Here is a 16,060-nt window from a genome sequence, read left to right as displayed (position 1 = left end):
AATGTGCAAACTCCACACAGACAGTCGCGCAAGGCTGGGATTTAACCAGGGACACTGGTGCTGTGAAGCAGCAGTGCTAACCACTGAGCAACCGTGTTGAAAATCTGGCCTTGAAATGTTAACACTGTTTGTCCAGCACCTTCTGTTTTTATTCTATTTTGTGAATGTCCAGCCCATCTGGGAGCCAGATCTGGGAGCTCTGCACTAGATATCTGGCAGTTGTCACAATGTATATATGCCAGCGAACTCACAGGGTACTGTATTTTTCCAAGGTCCTTGGGCTGTTGGGATACAAGTGCTGTCTCCTTCAAATGTGGCTCATGACACTTTTAGGAAACCCTTCCACTGATGCAGAATAGCAGTACAATGCTGCCCATGCTTCCATCAGGGCCACAGTAGAACAGGTCGTAGGCCTCCTTAAGGTGAGGTTTTGATGTCTCGATCATCCCAGTGGGGTTGTACAATATAGCCCTGAAAGGGAGTCCAACATCACTGTGTTCTTCACAAGTGGAGCTGACAAGGTGGGAAGGTAATGGACAAAATGGGGAATGACAGCAATCTTTTGAGGATGATGATTAGAATATATTACTGGGATAGATATCTGAGAGACTATGACAGAGTTATGCAATACTGAGCGTGAGGTCAGACAGAACTGAGTTGAAATCCACTTCTAGGAGGAACAATCTCACTATGTACTTCGTTTCAATGTATTATTTTCTGCTGGTTCTATGGCAAGCACTCCCTAGTAATTCCACAGCATATGTGGAACTAGCATTTTCTGAACTCTGCTTCTCACAACTTCTCATTTGCTGAGTAAGTGTTGAGAGCGTGGTGCTGGAAAAGCACAGCAGGTCAGGCAGCATCCGAGAAGCAGGAAAATCGACATTTCAGGCATAAGCCTTTTGTCAGGAATAAAGCTCGTGAACTGGGGAGCTGAGAGATAAATGGGAGGGGTGGGGGGGGAAAGGGGGGAGATGGAGCTGGGGGTAGGTAGCCGAGAATGCGATAGGTAGATGAAGGTGGGGGAGGTGACAGGTTGGAGGGGACGGTGGAGTGGATAGATAAGAAAGACGATGGTCAGGTCAAGAACGCAGTGCGAAGTTGGAGGCTTGGGATTGGGGGAGGGGAAATGAGGAAACGAGTGAAATCCACATTAATCCCATGTGGTTGCAGGATCCCAAAGCAGAAGATGAGGCATTCCTCCTCCAGGCGTCGGGTGGTTAGGGTTTAGCACCTCCTCCTCCTCCTCGCTCTACAAGGCAAGTCCTCATTTTCTCCCTGTTGTCAAATAAATGTTTAACTGTCCATACGAATGTATGCATAAATGATCCAGTTTATAAGTTTTTTTCACTGTTCGGATGAGAGCAGCAGCCAGCAAGACAGGGCAGTCACACTGTACGGTACTCTAAGTTTTTATTGCTTTAGTTGGCATTTAGTTGGCATGGAATCCAAATGGTTTATATTACTGTGCCTCATGATAGGCAGCAATTTATGAGCAATCCTTAGGCATCTCCTTTTTCACTTTCCTCATTAGTTAGCCTTCAATGTTTCAGAGTTTGTGTGGATTGGTAAACTGTCCTGAAATGCTTGAGTACCTTGCAGGACAGCATTTAACCTGAGAAAGACAGCACTGTGTGTAGCTTCTTTCAGCAGCTCACTGCATTGAGGGAGAGTAGAGGTAACTTCGTATTAGACATGTCCTAACCTAACAATGCACTCCCCTTGAAAGCTGAAACATAGGATGAGTCATTGCCTGCAGATGTGTGGAGTCATCTCTGACTCCTTGCTTTCATTCACAAGGTGTAAGTGTGCAATATTGTATGTAGGCCAGGCCCTAACACATATTTTGTACATTACCTTGTAATACTTGAATCAGTTGAATCCAGAAAGAGTACTCATGGAGGTGAAAGTCTCTGAAACAAAAACATCAATTGCTGGAAAAACTCAACAGGTTGAGCAGCAAATGTGAAGAGAAAAGAGTTAACGTTTCAGGTCCAGTGACCCTAGGGTATCTGGAGAGAAAATATGAGCATCTCAAATTCACTGTAAGCAAAGTAAGGAGCTAACTTCCCTTTCTGCACCAAATCCTCCAGGACAGATGAACAGAACACTGTAAAGAATGATGAAATTCCTGAAATGCTGTGGAGCTGGGATTTTAATTTGGCACCAGCGATGCGAACATTGAAAAATTCCAGCAGCAATCAGTACTTCCCCTATGCCTGCTGAAAGTTTCTACAAGGTGGGTGCCATACAGGCCAATTGTTTACTTAGTGAGCTGCAGAATTAAACATTCCAAAAGAAAGGTCAACATGGATCTTGACAGACTGTCTGGAATATTACAAGAAAAAAAACCTGCCAAAAATACCAGAAAGTTCTGACTAATTCCTACATCTGTCAGTGATACCATTTTAAGGAAGTTGCGAAGAACATTTGCAACAACTTAAGAAAGTGTTACTGAACATCAAATTTTAAAATTTACAAATTAATTTCAATACAAATACTACATTTTGGCAAGAACAAAATAGAGATCGCAAATTATTTAGAAAATGAATATCTAAATTAGATAGAGATGCAAAGGGATCGTGGAATATAAATGGATTAAGTTTAGCAATAGAAGTGAACAAAAAGTGGAAAATGAAGAACCTAAATTTGCATTAAACATTGGTTAGGCCATATCTGGAGAACTGTGGTATGAAAATGATTCACAAGGATGATGTCAGGCAAGGGATATCTGCTCATCTGGAGATGGTTAAAAATCATACAACACTAGGTTATAGTCCAACAGGTTTATTTGGGAGCACGAGCTTTGAGTGCTGCTCCTTCATCAAGTGTTTGTGGAGTATAAGATCGTAGGACACAGAATGAATAGCAGAAGTTCATAGTGTGATGTAACTGAAATTATATTTGAAGACCTGGATTGTTTGTTAAGCCTCTCATCTTTTAGAACGGGCAAGTTAGTTTCAGTTCTTTCACATGTAAATTCCAGAACTTCCTTAATGTTAGGTTCTCAAGTGAACTTTAACAATAGGTGCCATGTTGGCCCAGATAATGCACTGAAGGTGTGAGGTGCCCTGTGTGAAGCTGTCTATGCCCCAATGTTCAGACTCATTCTAATCTTCAAAAGAGATTTACAGAGTCTTACACGGATTCATGCAGTTTTTGAGCAAAATACAATGTAATTCTGCAAGTACAAATTCACCCCACAAACTTATGTGTGTACATGCATGTGGATGTGGGTGTGCGGGATCTATGTGAGAGACAGAGAAAGAGAGAGAGAGTGTGTGTGTGTCTAGTGTGGTGGGGTCACCTGTGGTGTGACATGCACCCAAGGTCCTGGTTGGTCTCAACTGGGACCTTAGATTCATGTCACACTATTGTTTAAGAAAGGTAGCAGGAATAAACCAGGTAATTACAGACCTGTGAACATGACATCAGTGGTAGGGAAGCTACTGGAGAAGATACTAAGGGATAGGATATATATCCGTTTGGAAGAAAATGGGTTTATGGTTTTGGCATATGGTTTTGGCAGCATGGTTTTGTGCAGGGAAGGTCATGTCTTACAAACCTAATAGAATTTTTTGAAGAGGTGACAAAGTTGATTGATGAGGGTGAGGATCTAAAATCAGAATTTAGGCAACAAAATATTTAGATTTTTATTTCAACAAAATGGTTTCTCAATTTAAAAGAATACTACAAAATGGCCTGTAAACCATACTGCTGATTTGCAGAATTAACTTGCAGTTCAAAGATAAGAGGACAATAGAGTTTTCATAAGATGAATACTGACACATTAATTGACTATTTGAACTAACCTTGGACTAATACATGGCATGACAATTTACATAAATTAGCTATCCTTCTTAAAGAAAATATCATTGGATTAACTTGCTGTAAATCATGTCACCTTATTATATGTGATTGGTCTTTTTTGTAATTAAGGCTGTACTATTTCTTAAAAAAAACATACAAATAATGTGTAATTTTCAAATGTAATTGTGCAACTTCATCACAGAACACAGAAGCTTCAATCTCTCTGTTGCTGTATAGAATTGCAGCAAGGTACCTTAATTCAATAAACTAATGAACCTTGCTTTTTGAATAGACCGCATTTGTCAATTCCTTTGACCGATCTTGAACCAAGAGGCCCCTCTTGAGGGGACACAGATCTTCATTTTGGTGCCGTGACACGTTTCGGCTCGGACAGATTGTGAACAGCGGTGTAAGAGTTAAATGTCCTTCACTATTGAGTGTTGAGGAATTCAGCTGGCCAGACGTGAGTATTTTCAGAACATTTGGTTTTCCTCTCATTCAAGTCGTGCCTGATATGACCCCTCGCTGTTTATTTTCCAGTCCAGCCTGAAAGGATCGGTTTTAGCAATGGTTGAGTCTACGGGACTTGTTAAATGTTTAAAAAGGGGGGAGAGATTAATTGAAGTTGAGTGCGCTTTGGTACTTATGGACTGTGGTCTTCGAAAATTGCTGAACTCTGAGGGGAGGGTCGAAATCTGAATTCTCAAGCTTTGTTAATTTTTGGTTTTTTAAAAAAAATTCTTCCTCCCAAACTTTGTTGATTTCAGAAGTAAAAAAAATCGATCTTCAGAGATTTGTTATTTTCCGGTGTTTTATTTTAAAAAAACTTCGATCGCTTAAACTTCATTTATTTTCGGGTTCGAGTTGTGTTAACTTAGTTACTTTTCGGGTTTTAAAAAAAAACTCCGATTGCTTTAGCTTCATTTTTTCGGGTTTGTGACTCTGATCGTTTGAACTTCGTTTTTTTTTCGGAAACTCCGATTGCTTTGACTTTGTTTTTTCGGGTTTGTGTCATTTTATCTTCGTTTATTTTCGGCTTTTAAAAAATACTCCAATTGCGTTAACTTTGTTTTTTTTTGAGTTCGTTTCATTTGAACTTCGTTATTTTTCGGGTTTTAAAAAAAATTCCGAGTGCTTTGACTTCGTGTCATTTTAAAAAAAAACTCCGATTGTTTGAACTTGGTTTTTAAAAAAATTGTGATCATTTGAACTTTGTTTTCTTCATTTAAAAAAAACTCTGATTGATTGAACTTCGCATCTTTTTCGTTTAAAAAAACTCAGATGGTTTGAACTTCGTTTTTTTTCATTTTTTTTAAATTAAAAAAAACTTTGATGTGGGACACCTCCCACCTTGTACATGGCAGGTACTCATGTGACTCAGTCAACGTTGTCTATCTTATACGTTGCAGGCAAGGATGCACAGAGGCCTGGTATATTGGGGAAACCGAGCAAAGGCTACGACAACGGGTGAATGGGCACCGCACAACATTCAACATACAGGAGAGTTCCCTCCCAAATGGGGAACACTTCAGTGGTCCAGGACATTCAGCCTTGGACCTTCAGGTGACCATCCTCCAAGGTGGACTTCGGGACAGGCTGCAGAGAAAAGTGGCCAAGCAGAGGCTAATAGCCAAGTTCAGTACCCATAGGGAGGGCCTCAACTGTGACCTTGGGATAATGTCGCATTACAGGTGATCACCATTGCACTATACACACACACAGGCACTCCTATACACACAGACACGCACACATACATACACCCCCTCACAGACTTAAGACACTCTGCACTCACTACACACACACACAAAGACACACATGCACACATATATTTTGTGGGGTGAATTTGTACTTGCAGGGTTACATTGTACTTTGCTCAAAAACTTCATGAATTTATGTAGAACTCCGTTATCTCACTTTTTAGATTAGAATCAATCTAAACATCATGGCATAGACAGAGAACACAGGGGGCTAACACCTTCAACATATTGTCTAGCTATCACTATTGTTAACAGCTAACCCGAGAATGCAACTTTTTAAAAAAAAGGTTTTGTGATTTACACATGAAAGAAGTGAAACCATCACTGTATTCTAACAGATGAAAGGCTTAACAATCAATCAATTTTTCAATGTATAATTTCAGTTACATCACACTGCAAATTTTTGCTATAAATTTGTGTGTTAGGATCGAGCCCTCCACTATCACCTGATGAAGGAGCTTCGCTCCGAAAGTTAGTGTGCTTCCAATTAAACCTGTTGGACTATAACCTGGTGTTGTGTGATTTTTAACTTTGTACACCCCAGTCCAACACCAGCATCTCCAAATCATGGATATAGGTAAAGTAGTGTTATTTCTGCAACAATAATTGCTTATGCAAGGTAAATGAACTAACCTACACCAGTGTATAATTGTTTCAGCAAAGAGCTGAGTTAGCTAAAATGTGCATACAAGAATGAAACTATGTGAAGGAAATGTGAAGGAATAGCTTTGACAAAGGGTCAGTTAGACTTGAAACATCAGCTTTTTTCTCTCCTTACAGATGCTGCCAGACCTGCTAAGATTTTCCAACATTTTCTCTTTTGGTTGAAGGAAATACATAATTGCTTCTGATTTAGCTAAAATGTGCATACAAAAAAGACCAATCACATACAATAATTGATTAATAGCATGATTTACAGCAAGTTAATCCAATGATATTTTCTTTAAGAAGGATAGCTAATTTACGTAAATTGTCATGCCATGTATTTGTTCAAGGGTGAGTTACAATGGTCAATTAATGTGTCAGTATTCATCTTATGAAAACTCTATTGTCCTCTTATCTTTGAACTGCAAGTTAATTCTGCAAATCAGCAGTACATTCAGCAGCATGGTTAACAGGCCATTTTGTAGTATTCTTTTAAAATCGAGAAATCTGGGTGTTCAGGTCCACTGTTCCCTGAAGGTGGCAACACAGATTAGTAGAGTCATCAAGAAGGCATACGGCATGCTTTCCTTCATCGGAGGGGGTTGGCAGGTCATGTTACAGTGATATAAGACTTTGGTTTGGCCACATTTGGAATACTGTGGTCTGGTCACCACATTATGCAATGGATGTGGATGCTTTGGAGAGTGTGCAGAGGAGGTTCACCAGGATGTTGCCTGGTATGGAGGTGCTAGCTAAGAGGAGAGATTGAGTAGGTTTAGATTATTTTCATTGAAAAGAAGGCGGTTGAGGGGGCACCTAATTGAGGCCTACAAAATTATGAGAGGTGTAGACAGGGTGAATAGCAAGAAACTTTTTTCCCCAGTATAGGGTTCTCAATTATTAGGGGTCATAAGTTCAAAGTGAGAGGGGAAAAGTTTAGGAGAGATGTGCATGGAAACTTCTTAATGCAGAGGGTGGTGGGTGCCTGGAATGCGTTGCCAGTGAAGGTGGTAGGATCAGGAGTGATAGCGTCGTTTAAGATGTATTTAGACAGATACATGAATGGGTAGGGAGCAAAGGGATACAGATCCTTAGAAAATTGACAGCAGATTTAGATAGAGGATAAGGATCAGCGGAGGCTAGATGGCCAAAGGGCCTGTTCCTGCACTGTAATATTCTTTGTTCTTTATCCTGATAATAGAAGACAGAGGGCTTGAAATCAGGCAATAAAGGTTAAATTTGGAAAGATAAGGAGGCTAAAGTGGAACATAAACACCAACACTTCCAGATTTTGACTTGATGCCTGTCTCTGATATTTTATTCTATGCCTCCAGGATATCAGAACTCAAATTAGTAATAAGGTAATGTCTCCATCATCCTACTGTTCTCTCATTAGAGACAGAGAACTGGCAGTGGCTTAACCTGAGGGTCACCATGCCTCAGACAACAGGAGAGGGCAATTCTTTTATAGTAACCTAAGCTAGTGCAGGGATTGAACCCATGCCTTGTGCATCACAAGCAGTCTGTCCAGTTTACTGAGCTAACCATACCCTCAGGCAGGCTAGCATTTACTGCAGGGTAAAAAAACCATTGATAACCTTGAATAATAAATGAATGTGTTAACTGACAAAATCTGAAACTTGTGTCCTACTGTTGAAAATATTTCCCAATATGTGACATTTTGTTCCCAAAGGGATTATTCTTCACTCGTGAAAAGCAATAAATAGTTTCAAAGTTAACAGTATAACATTTACTTTTAGTCTAGACTTACATTTTTGGATTGTCAATCAAAAAGCCCATTGGTGGTCCGACTTTCTTAAGACATGCCAAAAGCTGACCAGCAATTTCATAATTTCTGTGACTAAAAACCATCAGCCAGTCTTGGAGTGGCCCACTGCCAATAATCCTTGATTTTCGAATATCTTTAGACCAGTCTACTGGTGAAACTGGCTGACACTGCAAATGGGGAACAATAAGGACAAATTGTTTTTATTAAATATTTAATACCTTTTCTTAAAATTGCATGAATATGCAGCACATGGACAGCCATTTAGTCGAACCAACTCATGTAAGTATTGATGATCCATTTGAGCCTTTTCTGTTTTCTTTACTTAACTCTATTAGCAATAATGTCAATTCCTTGCACCCTGTACGTTTGTTTTTTTTAATGGAAGCATCTATATCATTCACCTAAGCTCCATGTTATGATACAGTAAGTTCACACTTAAAGTTGTCGTGTGCTCTTGAGTCATTGAAACAAATTTAGGTGAGTCAGGTGCTCCAATAGGAATTAATGTTGATACTAGAGTTCCTTGGGACATTTCTCACTCAGAAAACAGTGTACCAATCATGTGCAACAGTGTCTATTCCAGCAAGAATAGCTGACAACAAAAGAAAATGCCTCATCAAATATATAGTAAAAAAAATTACAATAGTTACAGCATAAGTGAGGGCGAGAGATAAGGTTAACATTGGATAGGATAAGGAGCAAGGACAGGAAGCAAGACCTGGACTGGGGGAGAGGCAAGGTTCAAGTAGCCAGGCCTAGAGAAGCAGCAAGAATAAGGAATGAGGCCATGGGGTAGGTGACGCTGGGGTGTGCTGTGAGGGATGTCAAGGCCAGGAGCCAGGGCAGGAGACAAAGGGTTATAGAGGAATGGAGGGCTACAATGGATGCATTGGAGCAAGAGGTCATCTGAGCAGGCAGACCACAGAACAGGAATTCTGCAAATGGACATTAATGTGAAACTCACAATATTAAGTAGTGATACTGATACTAATGTATTTACAACATTAAAATGAAAAACAGTATTAAGTAAATTAACTTTAAGTAGAACTCATTGTAATGACTTGCACATTTTCAAAACTCTGAGTAAAGACTGGACTTACATTGAAGACCTCTAGTTATGCACTTCTGCATCAGGGTTAGTAGTCTTTGCTGACAAAATTAAGCTTGGTAGTGCTATTGGTGTTGTGAAGATCTAAAATGGCAGGCTGTTATCTGAACAGCCTGCATGGGTCCCATGCTGTTATATCATGTGTGCGATATATAAATGTACTAGGTAGGCAATAGAGCTCTTATCATCATGTCCCATTTGATTTGGTACTTAGAGTCATAAAGGCCTACAGCTTGGAGACAGGCCCTTCAGCCGAAACTGGTCCATGCCAACCAAAATGTCCATCCACACTAATCCCATTTCCCTGCACTTGGCCTTTCTAAACCTTTCCTATCCATGTATTTGTCCAAATGCCTTTTAAATGTTGTTAATGTGCCTGCCTCAACCACTTCTACAGGCGGCTTATTCCATATGTGCACCACCCTCTGCCCCTCAGGTTCTCTTTTAGTCTTTCCCTTCTAACCTGAAATTGATGTCCTCAATTCCCCAATCCTAGGAAAAAGACTGAATGCATGCACCCTATCCATCCCTCTCATGACCTTATACACTTCTATAAGTTCCCCACTCAGTCTCCTATGCTCTACAGAAAAAGTCCTAGTTTGGCCAACTTTTTCCTATAACGCAGTCCCTTGAGTCCTGGCAACATCCTTGTAAATTTCTTCTGAACTATTTCTAGTTTGAAAACATCCTTCCTATAGCGAAGTGACCAAAACTGAACATTGTACTCCAAGAGCGGCCTCACCAACATCCTGTACAACTGCAACACAACTTTCCAACTTCGATACTCAATGCCCTGATTAATGAAAGCCAGTGTGCCAAAAGCCTTCTTCACTGCCATGTCTATCTATGACTTTACTTTCAGAGAATCATGCAACTGAACTCCAAGGTCCCTCTGCTCCACTACACTCTTTAAGGCCCTACCATTCACCATAAATCTCCAGCCTTGATTTAACTTTCCAAAACTTAAGACCTCATTCTTATCTATATTAAACTCTATTTGCCATTTCTCAGCCCACCTCCCCAGCTGATCAAGGTCCAGCTGCAATTTCTGACAACCTTCCTCGCTGTCCACGAAACTGCCTATTTTAGTGTCATCTGCAAACTTAATAATCATGCCTTGGACATTCTCATCCAAAGCATTGATATAGATAACAAATAACAATAGGCTCAGCACTGACCAGAGGTACACCACTAGTCACAGACCTCCCGTCTAACAAGCATCCTTCCACTATTACTCCCTGCTTCCTACCATCAAACCAATTGTGCATCCAATTTGCCAGCCTCCCCTGCACTCCATACGATCTAACCTTCCAGAGTAGCTTACCAAATGGAACCTTATCAATGGCCTTACTGAAATCCATATTGACTACATCTACCTGGCCTCATCAACCTTCCTGGTCACTTCATCAAAGAACAAATTTGTGAGGCATGATCTCTCAAGCACAAAGTCATGCTAACTACTAATCAAACCCCATCTTTCCAAATGTATGTATAGCTTATCCCTCAGAATCTTCTCAAGGAACTTACCTACCACAGTTGTTAAGCTTACTGGTCTATAGTTCCCAGGTTTTTCTTTGCAACTCTTCTTGAATAATGGCACAACATTCGCCACCCTCCAGTCTTCCAGAATCTCGCCTATTGCAATGATACAAAAATATCAACCAGGGGTCCCTGTAATTTCTTCTCTTGCCTCTTGCAGGGTTCTTAGATACATCTGGTCATGACCTGGAGATTATCCAACTTCATACATTCTAATACATCCAAAACCTCCTCAACTATGATATAGTCTACGCCCAAGATATCACCACTAACCTCCCCAACTTCGCAAGTCTTCATGTCTTTCTCCATGATACACACTGAGGAGAAATATTCATGGAGGACTTTGCCCACCTTCAGCTCCACACATACATGTCCACTTTGGTCCATTTGTTTCATTGACCTGGTCTGTGGATGCACACGGATTGTGTGTGTTAATCATTTTCAGATGAACAGACATTCAATAGTATCAGAATCCTCCCAGAACAGTTTTATTTAAAATGCTAACTACTAACTTGCACATGTGGCCCTTTTGGCTTATTTATGCTTCGGCAAAGTTATTAGAAATTCTGTGGATTGTGTTTTGAAGAGGTGCAGCATATATTAGAAAGGCAACAACATTTAGTGACACAAATACACATAAGCTATAGGAGCTATGGTTGCAGTGTCTCTGCCTCTTCAAAATAATTAACAAATGGAATAAACGGCGAGAAAGAGGGGGAAGGAAAAGAGAACGTCCACAGAAAACTCTTCCCATTTTTTATGTCTTGAGAGGACTAATCCCATTCCACCCATTCTTCAACAGGGAGTGGGCAACAAAGGTCATTCTCTCCAACCGAACATGGAGCTTTGTATCAGAGAGAGGAAGGGTTATCAATGTATCGGATCCTTCTGGGTGGGAGCAATGAAATCTTGAATAGCAGAGTTGGATATGTTGTTTACACCCTCAGTATAGAGATGTAGCATGAGACGGCATCTAGCTTTCCCAAGAGAGGGACATTTGATAACCTGGTCCTTGGGTCCCCAAGTCAATGGGATCCAGAAACTGCAAGGACTGTTTTACTTTTAACCACAATTTTACACTCCCATTCTGAGAGTATTTATTCACTGGCCATTTACATTTTCCTTTTAACCTGCTCTATGATCTCTTTTTCTATTTTGTTCATTGCTTAATTTTTTGTAGATCTCTTCCCCCATCCTACTTGTTTAAAAGATTTACCTCCTTGCAAGGTTTGTGAAGGTTTGTAGCTCAGGTTGAGGTTTAGGGTGTAGGTTTGCTCGCTGAGCTGTAGGTTTGATATCATTACCTGGCTAGGTAACATCATCAGTGGCAACCTCCAATTCTCTGGCATGTCTCCCTCATAGCCCTACACACGGATGAAAAAAAGCACCATTTCGACTGGGACAACACATCTATCCTGGGACAGGCTAAGCAAAGACATGCCAGAGAATTCCTAGAGGCCTGGCACTCCAACCCACAACACCATAAACAAACACATAGATCTAGATGCCATCTATCAGCCCCTCAGAAAACGAACAGGAAATGACATCACCACAAACCCCAGGAACCCCATCCAGGAGAAAGATATAAATAGAAAGCAGGCGACAACAGCTTCGCTTCACTTGGAGGTCGCCACTGATGATGTTACCTAGCCAGGTAATGAAACGTCTGGATATCAAACCTGCAGCTCAGCGAGCAAACCTACACTCTAGATTTACCTCCTTCCCATGCATCCTTTCCAGCTGGACACTTGTCCTATTCTGATTCAGCTGGTTCAGTTCTGGAGGAGTCATATGAGACTCTGTTTCTCTTTCCACAGATGCTGTCAGACTTGCTGAGTTCCTCCAACATTTTCAGTTTTCCTTTCTGGTTCAGATGGAGCACATCCCATTTGCACAGCTCCTACCCGACTCAGCATTTGTACCAGTGGCCCATGAAAAGAAAACTCTCTTTCCCGCAATGGCTCTTAAACCATGTGCTAACTCATCTGAATTTCATATCTCTATTCCAATTTACACATTGCTTGAGTAATCTGACCATGCTTTGAACACTGATCAATTTAAAAATTATTTACCCAAGTGCTCTTGTCAGTCCAGACCTAAAGGGGTAGCCATGGACACCCGTATGGGGCCCAGCTATTCCTGTCTCTTTGTCGGCTAGGTAGAACAGTCCATGTTCCGTAGTGACACCGGCACCACTACCCACCTCTTCCTCCGCTACACCGATGACTGCATTGGTGCCACCTCATGCTCCCATGAGGAAGTTGAGTAGTTCAACTTCACCAACACATTCCACCCCGACCTTAAATTCACCTGGACCGTCTCTGACACCTCCCTCCCCTTCCTGGAACTCTCCATCTCCATTAATGACAATCGACTTGACACTGACATTTTTTATACAAACCCACCGACTCCCACAGCTACCTAGATTACACCTCTTCCCACTTTATCTCCTGCAAAAATGTCATCCCGTATTCCCAATCCTCCGCCTCCGCTGTATCTGCTCCCAGGAGGACCAGTTCCACCACAGGACACACCAAATGGCCTCTTTCTTTAGAGATCACAGTTTCCCTTCTCATGTGGTTGAAGATGCCCTCCAACACATCTCATCCAAAACCCCTCACCTCCGCCCTCAAACCTCACCCCTCCAACCGTAACAAGGACAGAACCCCCCCAGTCCTCACTTTCCACCCTACCAACCTTCGCATTAACCATATCATCTACCAACATTTCCGCCATCTCCAAACAGACCCCACCACCAGAGATATATTTCCCTCCCCACCCTTTCCACAAAGACCATTCCATCTGTGACTACCTAGTCATGTCCACACCCCCCAACAAACCACCCTCCCGTCCTGGCACCCTACCCTGCCACTGCAGGAATTGCAAAACCTGCACCCATACCTCCTCCCTCACCACCATCCAAGGCCCCAAAGGAGCCTTCCACATCCATCAAAGTTTCATCTGCACATCCACCAATGTCATTTATTGTATCCATTGCTCCTGATGCGGTCTCCTCTACATTGGGGAGACTGGACACCACCTCGCAGAGTGCTTCAGGGAACATCTCTGGGACATCAGCACCAATCAACCCCATTGTGGTCCAACATTTCAATTCCCCCTCCCACTCAGCCGAGGACATGCAGGTCCTGGGCCTCCTCCACCGCTGCTCCCTCACCACCGACACCTTGAGGAAGAATGCCTCATCTTCCGCCTCAGAATACTTCAACCCTAAGGCATCAATGTGGATTTCACCAGTTTCCTCATTTTCCCTCCCCCCCACCTTACCTCAGTTCCAACCTTTCAGCCCAGCACTGTCTCCATGACCTGCCAATCTCCCTTCCCATCTATCCGCTCCAACCTCCCCTCTAACTTATCACCTCCATCCCCACCCCCACTCACCCACTGTACTTTTTGCTACCTTCCCCCACCCTTCTCTCTGACCAACCACCTCCATCCCCACCCCCATTCACCTATTGTACTCTTTACTACCTTTCCCTAGCCCCACCTTCTCTCCACCCTGAAGGCTTCCTGCTTCTATTCCTGATGAAGGGCTCTTCCCCGAAACGTCGATTTTCCTGCTCCTTGGATGCTGCCTGACCTGCTGTGCTTTTCCAGCACCACTCTGATCTAAACTAAGGGGACACAGAATTCAGTTTGCAATTCATTTTGACTTTATTAACAAAATATTCTTATTCCCAGTGCTATTACTGCTGGACTGATAATCCCAGAAACTCAGATAATGTTTTGGGGGATCTGGGTTCGAATCCTGTCACAGCAGGTGGTGGAATTTGAATTCAATTTAAAAAATCTGGAATCAAGTGTCTAATGATGATCATGAATCCATCATCACGGTCAAGAAAAACCCATCTGGTTCACTAACGTCCGTAAGGAAGGAAACAGCCATCCTAACCTGGTCTGACTTACATGCAACTCCAGACCCACAGCAATGTGGTTGACTCCTAATTGTCTTCCGGGCAATTAGGGATAGGCAATAAATGCTGCTGGGCCAGCACACCCTCATCCCATGAAAGAATAAAGGAAAAGAAAACACCATGTTAGGATTTCCCAAATATTGCAATGTGGGGAGATGTAAAGTGCACATCCTCAGACAGTCATGGCATCAGAAAGTTTGCTCGACACTTCTCCAATACACAACCTCTTTGACCTTGGTTTCCACTGTTCTCTGCAGCCAAGAGCTGCTGGCTACTGTTTAATTTGGCCAATTTTCTGTCGGCCCCAACATGTCCAGCTGTGGGTCAATTTAGAATGCCAATTTTGGACTCATGGTCGCTCAATCACAGCCAACATTGTAGCAATACCGACTGTAATAATGCAGCAAGGAATTTAAGCTGGATATCAAAAGCAATCATCAGATAATATCTCAAATGGTAATTTCAACTCTCTTGTCTTAATGCTTTGATGTAAAATGAAAACACGGTATTAAAGACAACAGACTTTCAAAGTAAAACATGATTGTTACATGCAATATTACATTTTATATAAATTGAATAGTCCACTAAAGTTCTAGTTTAAATGCACAACTTAAAAAGATTTTGCTTCTAAAAACTTCATGATGTTAACACAAGATGAATACTTACTGAATGATCAAACATATGAATTTTCTCAGGAGGAAGGACACGGCCTACCAATGAGATCTGCTCATCAAGGTGTAATCCCCAACCTTCCAACTCAGTCCGTGCTACTTTATTTCTGTAAAAATGCATTGTCAAAATGTTATGCTTTTATTGTATGTCTGCCAGTAAAGAGACACAGAAGGAGGATTTAAACCTTGTAGATGGGAAATAGGAATCAGCTTGTTTTAATTTCAGCAATGTAACTCCAGGAGAACATAGGTTCATATTTTCCCAAAGAGAAACCCATAATTGATCGGAGTTGCATATCTTATCCAATTACAGCTTATTGAGACAGGAATGGAGGAAGTTTTCAGACACCCAAGGCAGCCATGACAGAAATTATTGTGTGTCCTCAGGAAGAATATTTGTAGTAGTGTGATACTACACCACAGGAACCTGAGTTGGCACAGGGGTGCTACAGGCCTGTCATGAGTGAGGGAATAGCAAGAATAAACTTTTCCTGGAGGGTGTCAGGTAGAGACCACCTTATCCTGAGTCAAGGCAACATTTGTCATCTAGATGATGTACCAGTGTGCAACTGTCTGTGAGAAAAAGCACAGGCTCAAAGCTGGCAAGAGTACAGACATCTATGATCATCTTCCTAGAGTGTTGCAACAGCCTTCACCACTAGTTCTCAGTTATTCATAGCTCTTTGCCCCTGAAATCAGTTTGGGGCTCGTCTTTGTTCATGCCCTTTGTCCTTCTCCTCTGGCCTTCTAATGTCACGTGCTCTTTCTTTCCTGTGTGAGCTACTGTTCCGCAGCTCTAATGATCTGAA

At 41.8% G+C, this 16,060-nt stretch overlaps 1 protein-coding gene and 1 long non-coding RNA gene across 2 annotated transcripts in view; one reads left to right on the top strand and one right to left on the bottom strand.

The window, feature by feature from the left end:
- LOC140481513 (piwi-like protein 4) overlaps positions 1-16,060 on the bottom strand; it is a 153,707-nt gene that overhangs the window by 69,716 nt on the left and 67,931 nt on the right. The window contains exons 9-10 of the mRNA XM_072577831.1: positions 15,247-15,358; positions 7,984-8,168 (exon numbers count right to left, since the gene is read on the bottom strand). Of these exons, the coding sequence (XP_072433932.1) occupies positions 7,984-8,168; positions 15,247-15,358 (297 nt within the window). The remainder of the gene's footprint in view (positions 1-7,983; positions 8,169-15,246; positions 15,359-16,060) is intronic.
- Positions 4,026-6,074, top strand: LOC140481515 (uncharacterized). Its single transcript, XR_011961545.1, has 2 exons — positions 4,026-4,273; positions 5,220-6,074. It is a non-coding gene; the product is annotated as an uncharacterized lncRNA (long non-coding RNA).

Source organism: Chiloscyllium punctatum, chromosome 9 (assembly GCF_047496795.1).
Source record: "Chiloscyllium punctatum isolate Juve2018m chromosome 9, sChiPun1.3, whole genome shotgun sequence".
Taxonomy (NCBI): Eukaryota; Metazoa; Chordata; class Chondrichthyes; order Orectolobiformes; family Hemiscylliidae; genus Chiloscyllium; species Chiloscyllium punctatum.
The sequence above is the reverse complement of the archived record's forward strand: the minus strand, read 5'-3'. Positions and strand labels throughout refer to the sequence as shown.